The 13,105-nt window shown below is 54.2% G+C and overlaps 3 protein-coding genes across 3 annotated transcripts; 1 reads left to right on the top strand and 2 right to left on the bottom strand.

Annotated features, from left to right (window-relative positions):
* Positions 1–1,810: 1,810 nt before the first annotated feature.
* Positions 1,811–5,897, bottom strand: SAPIO_CDS7041 (uncharacterized protein; the record flags this gene model as incomplete). The annotated part of the gene is made up of 6 exons (XM_016788983.1): positions 1,811–2,038; positions 2,158–2,170; positions 2,339–2,727; positions 2,787–4,294; positions 4,394–5,435; positions 5,595–5,897. 6 exons carry the CDS (start codon positions 5,895–5,897, stop codon positions 1,811–1,813), a joined length of 3,483 nt encoding a protein of 1,160 aa, XP_016640810.1.
* An 842-nt stretch (positions 5,898–6,739) lies between these two features.
* Positions 6,740–7,697, top strand: SAPIO_CDS7040 (Uncharacterized protein; the record flags this gene model as incomplete). The annotated part of the gene is made up of 2 exons (XM_016788982.1): positions 6,740–6,967; positions 7,044–7,697. The coding sequence occupies 2 exons, from the start codon at positions 6,740–6,742 to the stop codon at positions 7,695–7,697; spliced, it is 882 nt and encodes a 293-aa protein (XP_016640809.1).
* Positions 7,698–8,525: 828 nt separating this feature from the next.
* Positions 8,526–11,784, bottom strand: SAPIO_CDS7039 (uncharacterized protein; the record flags this gene model as incomplete). Its single annotated transcript, XM_016788981.1, has 4 exons — positions 8,526–8,990; positions 9,078–11,034; positions 11,138–11,478; positions 11,653–11,784. 4 exons carry the CDS (start codon positions 11,782–11,784, stop codon positions 8,526–8,528), a joined length of 2,895 nt encoding a protein of 964 aa, XP_016640808.1.
* Positions 11,785–13,105: the final 1,321 nt, after the last annotated feature.

Below are 13,105 nucleotides of genomic sequence, written 5' to 3'. Positions count from 1 at the left end.
GCAGGACCAGGATGCCCGGACGAGCGGTGCCTGTCTTTCATGCACTCCCGTCACCTCTAACGGAGCTGGTGAAATGTAAGTTGATGAGGCGACGGGAGTGACCGACTCCTCCGCAGCACAAGAAATGCCCCTCCTCCACGTCCAATGGTAAACGTGACGTCGGGATGTGGAAGGACTCCCGCTTATTCTTCCACATGCTGGGAGGATCAACCGATAGGGGCGTAGCGAGGCTTCGGCCTTGGCATTCGATTTCAGCAAGGTTTTTCTCGCCTACTTCCTCAAGTGGCACGAGGAGCTGAGTGATTGAGTATATATAAGTAGTTGTGGAAGGTTTTTTTTTCTTTTTTTTCAAACATCAGACGCCGTTCAATATGTTCTCGTTTCTCCGCGCATTCTGAAGCAAGGGGCGGGCTGGCCCTAGAACAGGCGATAGGAGTGGCCAGGAAGGTCCGCCAGAAGGTTAAGATTCCCCTTCATCAAAACGCTTCCATCCGGCAATGTCGCGACTGAAACTTGGATGTCCTGTTCCTGGTTTATATGTATCATCCAACTTGCCTCGAACCTCTCTTGTGCCTCAGCAATCTCAAATGCTGATGCCGTACGACGTGTACTTGCCACGCCATGGCCTCTATCGTCTTTGGAGGCGGTGTCCGGGTTGCAACGGCGCTGGCTCGTAATTGGTGGTGGGAAGTATAAGCCATTAGGCTCTGTCTGCCTCCGGTTTTTAAGATAATGACGACCGCCAGGTCCTCGAAGACTGTGCTCTCACCGTGGGTTTCTGTGGTGAGAGCAGAAGTCTGCTGAGATATGCAGAAATCTAGTCGGTCCAACCGTCGAAAATAAATAATTCTGGCATCAACTTGGCTCGGGGTTGATGCCTTGATGAGGGTGACGTTCCCAGCAGGAGACACTGCCACCTTCAGCCCACGATCGATTGATCAACCTTATCCGATCGCTGTGCGTTATTGCGTGACTGGGTACCGAAGGCAAGCGACTAGGATGGCTGGAGCCTAGAGATAGAGAATATCGGAGAGCGATGGTGAAGCAAAGTAAAGAATAATGGACGTCGCCCCGGACACCTTTTATCATGTCCGTGCCTCCCGGCACACGAAGTAGTGATCCGTTCACTCCGTTTCGGTCTGCCCGGTGATCGTCACGATCGGGACAACGTCGATGTGGTAGTTGTTGATTGGCGATATAGTCCATTCCGGTTAAGCTGACGCCACCCAAAAGAGCCAGAGGAGCGAGGGTCTCTTTAAATGGGAGGAAAGAGCCCGGGACCGGCGCAGAACGTGTTTAGAGGAAAATTGGTTCACGCTTTCGGAGGAGATGGCTTGGGAAACGCCTCCGCAGCGGCGACCTTCAACGCTCGACATGGTTTGTTTGGAGCCGTCGCGACAAAATTCGCGCCAACGTAGCCGAAATGGTAGGGTGCATGCCCTCATGATGTCCCTGAGTGGATTCCAACGGTCTGTAATGGCGTCCAGGGCCTACCAGGGCGGTAGAGATCTCTCATTCTCTCCTGTACCCCGGGAAAGCGTAATCATGAGAAAGCCTGGGACAAGCTAACGTCGGCGCCTTTCACCCCGCTACGCCTAGGCTGTATCAGGGACCATCACGCAGGGTGGACGCAACCCCTATGATCTAGCAGACGGTGAAATTCTCGAACCATGAAATCCCTTCCGCGGCGACATCTCCTTTGCGAGAGACGACCGGGCAGCCGTCACGGGAAGCGCCAGGGAGGCCGTAGGGACAGCAGCGGCAGTATTGCTAGGCGCTGGGCAACTTGCGGCAATAGGCAGAGTGGATATTACCGAGGCCTGGCGGGAGTGATGGAGCGTATGGTACTCGGGGCAGCTGACGAGAGAATTTGGACGCCTCTCTTATCGGTGCGGCTGCAGAATTTCGGTGCTTGGCCATTGTGGGCAACGGAGCGGAGGATACGGGTGCCGGAGTACAAAAAGGGGCTGCCGGTGCTCCAGGCGGAAGTTAGAATGGCGTCGTCGATGATGTGGTTCGAAGCGTCAATACCAGCTCGCTGATGACAAAAGACGAGGCTCTACCTGGTGCGGGAGTTGCAGAGGGTAATAAGAAGAGGCGTGATGCGATCCGATGTGGAAGAAAATTGACAATGTCCTCAAAGTCATCTCGACTTACGGCGGAGAAGGGACTTAGACCGGAACCGGTAAAGGACGAGCCGGCAAATAAACGTCCTCAGGGCGGAGAGCGGTGGGAAGATCATAAATAACGCCGCATGATTCAACTGAGAAACGATGAGGTCTACCGGTCGGTCAGGCTGGCGAGTCTATCCGACACACGTAGTCGGAGTCGAACACACCAGACCGTGACCACCACCACCGCCGTTCCCAGCACCGCACCGATGGAGCTACTGCTCCCTCCACCTGCCTCCGGCAAAGCCTGGCCGACCTTTTCTCCCCAGAGGCCGAAGATCCCTCTCATCCACGAATGAGTGGTCTTCTTCGTCATGGCATGGAGATACTGAGGCTCTTCGGCAGGCGTGGGAGTGTCCACGGGGGTGACCTTCCGGTTCACCTTCCGCGACCGCGTCCACACGTTGCCGCCGAAAACGCGCCGGAGACTCTCCACCTCTTCCATGTCGACTTCGTCGCCCGTGGCTGCGGACCTCGCGTCCTGGGATCCACCACCCCGGAGGAGAGCCACGAGCTTCGAGGTCTTCGAGGATTTCGGAGGTTCGGCCTTGGAGTCCTTTGAGAGTTTTGTTAGCTTCTTAAACAATCCGGTAATGCATTTTTATCTCAACTTACGGGCTGCTCCGCGACCGTTGCTGGCGATGGGCTATCCCCCGACGGCTCCGACGGGTTCATGGCCTTCGCAGCATTGTCCTCCCCAGGTTCCATCTCCGCAGGCTTTCGCCACGACCTTGCGGGCTTCCGCCTGGGCTGGAACCTGTCCTCCTTCGGACCAGACTTGACCGACTGGATCCTGCGCACATCCTTTGGAAGGTATTTTGGCTCCTTCCACGGAGGATATCCAAGCTTCGCTCGGACCTCCGGGTCCACCAAGGATGCCGCTGGGATCGCGATTCTGACTGGCCGATAAGTCGTGAGACTTCGTGGCTTCGGCTCTTCGCCAGATCGCACAGCAGTCGTGGCCGTCGTCATGGCCGGAATCGGCGCTGGGTCAATTTGGGGAATGGCCCGCGGTTCAGGCGAGCTCTCGGGAGTCGGGTAAGGGGTAGACTTCCCATCAAGCTGATTCGCCGAACTCGCGGTATCCCCCTCATGAACCTCGATCGCCGTTTGGGCGTCAGGTACCGTGATGACCTCTTCCACAACGTCAACAGCCTCACCAACGGGAGCAGCAAATTCTGAATCTACCGCACCCTTGTCGCCGGCGGTACTGGGTACCTGATCTGAGCCATCGTCCCGGACGGCCTCGCTAACGGGAGCAGCAGGTACTAAATCTACTGCATCCTTGTCGTCGGCGGTGCCTGGTACCAGATCGGAGCCATCGTCCCGAATGGCCTCGCTGACGGGATCATCATCAGTCGAACTGGTGATGTCTCCACAATCAACGGCGTCTGGTACCGAATCCGGGCCATCATCCCCAATGACCATATCAACGGAAGCACCGTCCGTCGAGTCCCTTTCGGTAACGACTTCAGGCACCAAACCCGCGTCCTCTGAATTCCCAGTGACCTCAACCATCGGAGTATCATCAACCGAATCCGTGCCGGCCCCGTCCTTAACGGCTTCGGCAGCTGGACTGGCGTCATCCACATCCTCACTGGCTTCCGTCATCAGCGTGTCATTGACTGCAGTTGCGAAATCAACCTCGTCAACGACGTCGGCCATGGGAGAGTCGGGTGCTGAAAGGGACCTATCCTCATCAGGGATAGGCTCGCCCATATCAGAATCCTCGTCCTCGGCCAGCTGCTCAGGAGCGTCTACATCCATAGATGGTAGACTTTGGGTGTCCTGAGGGATCATCTGAGGAGCAGAAGGCTCCACGACCATGGGAACCTCCTGCTGGTCATCCGCCGCGCTTTGTCCCCAGACCACATGAGGAACCTGCGTCGGCGGTTGGAGAGCGACGGGCACTGGGTGCATGGAAACATCATCCGACGAGTCGGTGGGAATTCCACGCCCAGCCAGCGCACTGGGCTCCTTGCCCCCCAACTTGAGCTTCTTGGTCGGACCCCTCTCCGCAAGGTACTCTACCTCGTCATCGGATTCGACATCAAGGAGATTACTCCGACGTCTCTTTCCAACAACAGACTTCGAGTCCACACTTCGAGGGCTGCCACGTCCGCCTGTCACGCAAGATATAGTCAGTACATGAATGAATGATACCCATTATGGGAAATTGCTTATGGTAGGGAAAATGAAGAAAACATATGTATTCTGCTTACCTGGGAGGCTCATCGTTGGGGTGCTCAGTCCTGACCCCTCTGCAGGGGGAGAGCTGCTGCCCTGATCAAGAGTTTCTTGGGGAACCCTTGGATGAAGATGGGGAGCAGGTCCTTGCGGAACACTGCCATCTGTACTCTGGCTACCACGGAAGTCGTCAGGTCCGTCAGGTCGGACTCCGCTACGGCCCTGAGGCTGGCGCCTCATTAGAGCACGAAGAAGCGCCTGCTTCTGCTCACCACCATCCTGGTCGCGCAAAAACCGCGCAAGGTCAGGAGGCAGCGATTGCAGGCGTTCTCTCATCAACACCCGTCGAGCCCTTACCAATCGGCTCTCGACCTGGCGCTTTCGTCGTTCCGAAGCGACAATGAAGGGATGTCGGAGGAGGGGATTGGACCTCTGAAACACCAACCGATCCTTGGCAGCGAGCTCCCAAGGCGGAAGATGCTCTCCCGACCGCAGCGACTTCGCCGAGCGCTGGGCTTCAGAAGGCTGAACGTCATTCGACGCAGGCTCCTCTTCCACCACAGCAGCGTTGTCAGCTGCGTTTCCGGTAGCACCGTCCACAAACACACCCAGATCTGGAATGAACCAGATGGTATTGCGGTCGGCACGACTAGAAGTTTGCCGGGGAGAGGGACCAGGTTCCTTCTCTTCTTCATCCATCTCTTCTTCGCTGGAAGACTCGCCCTCATCGGACCACCGATCTTCCTCGCCGTCTTCTGGGGGAGGATGGGGCCTGTTCTCGATCAGGTCACCCGCGGCAGGAGGCGGAATTGTCTCGTCGCCTCCGCGCTCTCCATCCCAGTCGTCGTCCTCGTCGTCCTCAGGGGGGTCCGGGAATTCTGGATTCGCCGGGAGCGCGTCCTCAAGAGCCTTCAGGTCCCAGTCGACAATGTCGCCTGGGCCGTCGAAGCTCAGGATGGAGCTCTGTGTGTATCCCTGTGAGAGATGATACGGGTCGTCGGAAGGTCGGTTATAGTTAAGAGAATATCCCCTTTCGGAGATAATCTCGACTCCGCCGTCGGAAAACTGCTTCCTCTCCTATGCGGAAGCAGCCTCCTCAGGCTTGTGGAGATCCTCCCAGCCACAGCCGTTGGAAAACTGCTCCCTATTTTCTTCAGGAACAGCCTCCTCAGGCCGGGTGAGATGGATGGCGGCAAGCTCACCCCTATTTTCTTCAGGGTGAGACTTGCCATTCACCTGGTCATAACCGTTGGAAAGCTGCTCCCTATTTTCTTCAGGAGCAGCCCCCTCAGGCTTGCCGAGGTTGCTGGCGGAAAGCCGGACCCTATTTTCTTCAGGTCCAGGCTGACCGCCTTCGTTATCGCCATTATAGACGTCCTGCTCAAGGCCGGTCATCGAGCGGAGAATGGCGGAAAGAGAGAGAGAGAAGAAGGGGTGGCCGAACTGCTCACTGAGGCGTCCGATCCCATTCTGCGAGATGATGGGAGAAGGGGTGGTGGAGGCGGAGGCGGAGAAGGGGGTGCTCGTAGTCTGGTTCATTTTGATCTTGTTCGCGTCGAGGACGAATGATTGTGAGAAATGAGATCTGGCAAATGAAGAATAGGAGAAGGAATCAAGGATTGATAGTCGATGTTGTTAAGAATTGGAATGATTGAGACGATCGATAGAAAACTGCTTCAAAAGAAGTGAAGAAATCAAAACCAATTCTGGGATGGAAAAAGAAGAAAGGTTTAAGAGAGCTCACAAGCCCGAGGCGATATCTATATTTTTTTCGTGTCTGGCGTCGCGCTTGAATCCCTGGAGATTCCTTCCTTATTGGCGCGCCGAATGAATGAATAAGAATGAATACGTGATTCAGGATATTTTTTTTGCCGCAGGTGCGAGGGACGAGGGCTATTAAAAAAAAAGAGCATGAATCGAAGATGGAAGGAGCCACGAGCTGAGCAGACACCAGTGGAGGGAAGGAAGCCAATCCAAAACCCGCACCTTCTTCTTTCCAGTAAACAAGCGGGCCGATAGAAAAAAAAAAAAGAAGAAAAAATGCAAAGCCAATCTCTCAAAATTGCAAACATCAGCCGGGGTGTTTGTGCCCGGGAGTCCTGGCGACAAAGACTGGTTTCATCTCTGCTCGTCGTCCTCATTCTGCCATGTCCAAATGTCGTGTAAGTCGAGGTGACGTCAAAAAGCTCCGAGGCGCACGGACCACTCGGAGATGTACTGAAGTTTACTTTAACTTCACTCATTCACTCATTCTCCATCTCATTTTCAACCTCTCATCAAATCTTCATCCACGACGCCGAAGATCGAGACAGACTCATATTCATACATGATAAACTTCAAAAAGGCCTCTCCTGTGTATCGAGTAATATATTCATTGGCCAATGTCGTCCCTGCTCTCCAATCCCTTGGCCTCTGCTGAGCAGCTCTCCAATAGAGCCTCAAACAGCCAGTTCCCCTCAGACGCCCTCGACGCCGTCTTCGTAGCCGTCCAATGTCTCACACAAGCCGCCGGCCTGCTCCTCGACATCCCCCAAAGCACCACCGCCCAAGCCAATGTCGTACTAGCTAGGTACTGGGTTTCCGAGCCGCCAGAAACTCTCGAGTTCAGTGTACGTGTAAATCTTACTCGCCCGCAGTACAGCAGTACACCCCCCCAAACAGAGTCTAACTTGTTTCCCACCCCAGGACATCTCAGCCGCCGCACTATTCGTCATATCAAAAGACGGCCCCCATCCCCGCTCCCCCCGAGACATCTGCAACGTCTACACCTACCTCCTCTCCCCCGTCTCCCCCCTCTTCCATACCCAACCCTCCTCCACTCCTAACACCCCTCCCCCTCCAAACCCGGAAACCTACATCGCCTCCGAATCCACCTACGCCACATTCCACACCCGCCTCATCCAAGCCGAATCCCGCATCCTCACAACCCTAGGCTACGACATCTCCGTCTCCCTCCCCCACCCCTTAGCCATCACCTACCTCCAAGCCCTCGACTTCGCCGGCCACCCGCGAGACCCGGGGCCCATCACCGCCCGCGTGCTCGCCTACCTCAACACCGCGTTGCTCTCCCCGCAGATGCTCTACCTCACTCATCAGCCCGGAGAGCTCGCCACCGCCGCCATCTTCTTGGCCTCGAGGGACTTGGGCGCGAAGATGCCGCCTGAGCCTTGGTGGGAGCTGTTTGATGTCGATAGGGAGCAGCTGGGGTTTTTGGCTGTTTCGCTGATTAGTGTTGAGACTATTGTGAGGAGGCAGAGGGAGGAGTTTCCCTTTTTGAGCCGGGGGATGGTCACGAGGAACATGCTTGCGGAGGCCTTGTCTGCGGCTACCCCATCGTGAACATGGGGTTGAATGTTGGCCTTAAAGAAGATCCTTGCTTTTGCGTTTTAAGGACGGCCTCCTCTAATTGGGGCTCCCGAAGCATACGTCGTACTTGGCTCGTCGAAGCTCACTAGAGCAATAGCTTCAATTCTCTCTGAGCCCCGATACCGGGAAGCAATAAAAGATAAGAGAAAACAGGCAACTAGCGTGGCCCTACTCGTGCCTGGTATCAAAAAAAAAAAAAAAAAAAAAAAAAAAAAAATGAAGACGGAGAGTGGATAGAAAAAAGCGTTCGCTCTCTTCAGGCTGGCTGAGAAGGAAGGCAGAGACTCCTGTACAAATAGACGGATGAACCTACAAGTACACCATGTTAATGTGCACTGTCACTTTAATCACAGATTTCCTAGGAGATAAATTTAGATAGGTTATCGATTCCGCACTATTTAAACAATCATCGCTATCTCAACAAGAGAACCATGCGCAAAACGAGGCGTGTCCGCTTGGAAAATACATGCACACATGGCCCATTACTCGATCAAGGACTCTAACATACCCTCCCGCTCTCCTTCCAACCGCCACGCCCAAGTACTCTAACATATCTTTCTTCTCTCCGCCTCAAGTCCATCACACTCGTACAGCCAAAAATGTGGCAGAAACAGGGCCCCATAGGCTTTGAGGCCTAGGGAGTTCTAAAGGGGGGGGACGGTGGGGGAAAAAGGTGGTGGGAACGAAAAGAAAAGAAAAAAAAGAGAAACAACAGGTAGACCCCTTACTCAAGTAGAAATAGGGTATTGTCCCGCCGCAGAGAGAACAACGGCGGATGTGGATGATCAAGAATCTCGTTGGTTAGAGCTCACCAGCTCTAATCTCCTTCTCGAAGATCTTCACGCCCGCCACGCAGTCCATCATGAAATTCCTCGTCCTGAGTTTGAGTGCCGCTTCGCTAAGGGGGGTATAGATGCTGTCATTGTCGGAATGCGTATAGGTACTGCTGGAGGACGTGCTGGAATCGCTAGTCCAGCCGCCCTCAGTTGTCGAGTCGCTGACGCTGACAGCCTTTCCTTTACCCTTCTTGTCTACCGTGTCGCTTCGTTTCTTTAAAAACGAAGGCTTGGGGTTCCTCGTGATATGCGTCAGGCGATTCTCAACGGCGAGCCACTCGAGCGCAACGAACGGGTGTTGAGCGAGTGAGTCGGTAAAGAAGCGCGTAGTTTCTTGGATAGCCCAGACACACGTGTCATCGTTACGGAACGGGGAAATATGCAAGGCTCTCAGGTGCCTTAGGCGCGCAAAGTGCTGCAGAAGGACATGCTAAGACAGAAAACAATATACATCAGCACAATGCTTCTTTCGTACAAACTGGATGGTTAAGGAACAGCGGCGCCGAAAAATACTTACCAGGCTGCGCATTGTAAATCCTGCGGAGAGCTCCTCGAGCCGCCTAGCGTATTGGCAGAACAAAAGGACCGTGAACGAGTCGATATCCCAGGATGATTTATTGTCGTTCCGGATCATCAAGCGTTTGAGAGTGGGCAGATGCCTCCGGAGCACCCGTTTCCGTATCATGCCGAGAGAAACGTTGGTCTTGTTCACAAAGGTCGCAGGCCGGTACTTGCTTGATCGCTCCAACATAAACAAGTTATGAAGCTCGTCCAACTGCTCGATGCACTTAATAAACGCAGTGGATACGTGATCGGTGAAGACCTCCCTCAGAGCGAGAGACTTGACCTGGTTCTCTTTGGAGAGTAGAGTCCAGATTGGCGCCTGATTGCCAACGTTCAGGAGGGTGAGGCGGCGGAGGACGTGGACGTCCAGTGCCTGACTGATAACGGAGGGCTTCACGGGTATAAGGTGAATGGCCAGCGACTGGAGACCGAGACCTCTGGTGGACTTAACATAAGAGCTTATAAGGCACTTCTTCTCCGCCTCGCTTCGTTCGGCAGCCGAAGGCGGCCTAGTCGCATCAGTATCCACCTCTGCCTGCAGGGACGCCCCGTCTGATTGCTTAGCAGACGGAGAGGACAGGCAAGAGGTCTCAGCAGCCGCCGTTTCTGCTTCTCCCGCTTCTCCCAGGGTGGCGGGGTCGGCGTCATCCTCGTCATCGTCGCCTCCGAGGGATTCCACCTCTCCCGAGTCAGCAATGTCAATGTCATCCAACTCCTCGGGATTGCTGGCTTTTGGTGGACCCAAATCGGGTTCTCCTTGGTTAGCGCCGGACATGGGTTCCGCCACAGAACTCTGACCATCGTTCTGTGCTTCTTTGGATGCAGAAGCGGATCCAGAGCCTGAGCCCGAGCCCGAGCCCGATGCTGAACCGGAGCCTGAGGCTCCTCCCTCGGGCGTGGTTTTCAACGCATCCGACTCGACATAGTCGCTCACTGCCTTCCCAATGGCGTCGAGGATGTCCTGATGATGCTGGGCTAGGAACTGTGTCTCCTGAGCATCGAGAACCATTCGTGAGGCGGCCTTTAGAGTAATGACGAGCTTGTTCAATTGTCCACTGGTTACTCCCTCCTCATTTTTGCCTCCATTCTCCGTAGGTTCACTGCTGTCGTCGACCAAACCGTTGCTCGCAATAGAATCCAATCCCTTTCCGGCGTGACGCTGACCGTGGGCTTTGGTAAGGCCAAACAGACGGGCCAATACCGTCTCCTGGATCTTCCACTCCTTTTGGGCGCGGGCAGGCCTCACAGGCCCACTAGCGTCGAACGAGGTACTGTTCTCAGCAGCTTGGAACTCATCATCCATCTCAGATGCGTCGGAGTCGGGCTCTTGGCTCGTCTCCCTGGCCTTTTTGGCCAGAAAGGCCGAAAACGAGAAACTGACATGAGTGAGCGTGGTCTCGGAATTTTCTATCGCGGCTCTAATCTCGGGAATTATGTCGAGAGAATCAATATCCAGGATGGCAAGGCGCTTCAAATTTCTGAAAGCCGACAAGGTTGGGGGGTCGCTGGAGCTGTTCCTCTGGTTTTTGGGCTTGGTGAAGGTTAGGGGAGGCGGGGGGATCGCTGGAACGAACTGGGAAGGGGGAGGGACGTATTGAGGGAGTGTAAATGGCCCAAACCCGTTGAAGAGGCCGCCTTGGTTGGGTGGAGGTGGATTGTTCATATTGTTCACACCCCCAATGGGCGCAGCCCACGTAATTGTAGTAGGTGGGTTCTGGGGGTGGGGATGAGGAGGGGGCGGGGGTGGTGGAGGCGCGAGCTGGTATGTATCGACGTTTGCGAGGGGTAGGGGCCGCGGGGGCTCATAAAGAGAGGGGCCACCTTGCAGTCGAATATGAAGATCCTGCAACGCTGGGAGTTGATGGAGAGTTTTGAAAACAGGTCGGCTGAGTTCGACACGGAGGTTCCACCTAGACACCAAATAAAACTTGTTAGAAAACAGGTACTGACCTAGTCGGTCTCTCGGCAAAGGGAAGGCCAAGGAGAGTACGCGAGAGATTTGAATAGACCTACTTGAACGTTTCCAAAGAGTGCGCGTCGCGAAGCGCTAGGTGTAGGAGGGTATTGAGAAGTCTCCCTCCGCTGGTCGAGTAAGAAAACTGTTGGCAGGCAGACCTCGCCTTATCTCCGATGGCCTGGGTATCAATGACAAAGCGCCTTAGAAATCGAGCATAATGATAGTCGCTTGTGGTCAAGGTATCAAGAGCACCGGTCAATGGCAACCGAGGCTCGCGGAATCGCGGATGGTTTTCGCTCGGAAGAGTAACTTCGAATGATCGGTAGAGCTCAGCGGCGGCGAGCTCGTGGAAGCGCTTCGACACGACAGAGAGTGTGACGAGATCGGCTTTGGAGCACTAAGTATTCGAAGGCAGGTAGGATCAACCTCTACGTCAGTAAAAGAGAAATAAAAAAAAATGAATGGGAGCAGCGATTCGAGATCGGAAGAGGGAGGGGAGTGGAAGGGGGGAGGAGTAAAGGAAAGGAATCGGAGGCGCGAGGCGGAAAGATGGATTCCTCAAAAGACGTACGTGACTGAAAATGGCCTGCTGTGTCTCGATGGGAATGGTCAGGATGTTGAGGGATCGCGTCGTCTTCGAGCTCGAGGAAGACGAAGCCGCTGACACTGAGGTCGACGCAGACGCGATGACTTGGGAAGCCATCATGCCACGAAAAGCAGCAGCAGGCCCAGTGCGCTGGCTGGAGTGTGAAATCAACAGTCCGGGAAAATATAGAGAATCGTTCGCTTCTCAATTAACCAATCGATAATAGAAGAGAAGAACAAGGGGATATCACAATAGGGTTAGAGGGAGTAGGGGAAGGAGAGTGTGAGAGCTGCAGCAAGTGAGGCTGACAATGGGTAAAGAGGTAAAAAAGGTAGGGATTGATAAGGTGGAACAGATCTGTGCCTGGAAGGTCAAAGGAATTGTGAATGGGCACTACAGAATTTGTAGTGTTGTCGGATGGGGAATATGTGGAAATATTGCCCTGGTGTTGGCAGCAAGCGCCAGGTCGCAGGTGTGGAAGTCGTGCCTAAGGATGAGGGGGGGCGGACTAGTAATGATGAAAGAGCTAGAGGGAGCTCATCACTAGTGGAAGGGGGTTTGGAGAGAAATATGTAAGGATGATATACAATTAAAGGACGTGAAGGAAGGGAAGGGTGTTGCAGAGGGTTGAGGTGTGAGATGGGAGGAAGTCGAAGTGAGTGTTGATGTTTGAGGATTGGTGGAGGTGGGAAGTAGCAGAGATAGTGAGGTAGTTAGTTGTGTGTCTGCAGCGGGAAGGCGCGGGGCGGAGGGTTGCTCCTTCCAGGATTCCAGGGTCTTAGCATCCCAGCCTGGTTCTTGACTTCCTAACTTCTTCCTAAGAATATGGGGAGACCATTAAACTACGGCACTAAGACCAGCCACTAATTGGGCCATGTACTGTGACAAGCGGGTATGCCAAGGGGGAGTGGGGATGAGCCTGAATGCAACCCATGGCAGGCACTGGCAGGTACCAAACAGGCAAGGTCTATGCAAGTCCAGCAAGTGCAGCCCCAGCTGTTTCTAGTCAATGTACTTCTACAAAGGATGCGGAACGGGAACCACTTTGCCCACACAATCGGATTGAACTATATAAAGAATCGGCAAGACTAGCCTTTGATATATCCCCGCAGCCCTACTGCAATGCTGGACAGACAAAACCCACCGTTTCAGATGAATGTCGGCGGCAAGGCAGTGGCCGGTGATGAATCCTTGATGCTTGATATTGGATATGTGTACACAGGTAATATGTAGAGAGGCCAAGGAAGTAGACCTTGCCATTCCTGTTTCCGTCTGTCGTGTCTTCCACTGTCCTCTTTATTTCGCTCTAATGCAAATAGTACCTTTTTTTTCCCTTCTTTTTCTCATCAATGTCTTCGAGAATTTGCCACGGGGATCAAACACCTTGTGGCAGACACTGACCACGCCAACCCAACTTTGAAATTTCTCGATTTGGCCT

Source organism: Scedosporium apiospermum (genome assembly GCF_000732125.1).
Source record: "Scedosporium apiospermum strain IHEM 14462 chromosome Unknown SEQ_SAPIO_0110, whole genome shotgun sequence".
NCBI lineage: Eukaryota > Fungi > Ascomycota > Sordariomycetes > Microascales > Microascaceae > Scedosporium > Scedosporium apiospermum.
The sequence above is the reverse complement of the archived record's forward strand: the minus strand, read 5'-3'. Positions and strand labels throughout refer to the sequence as shown.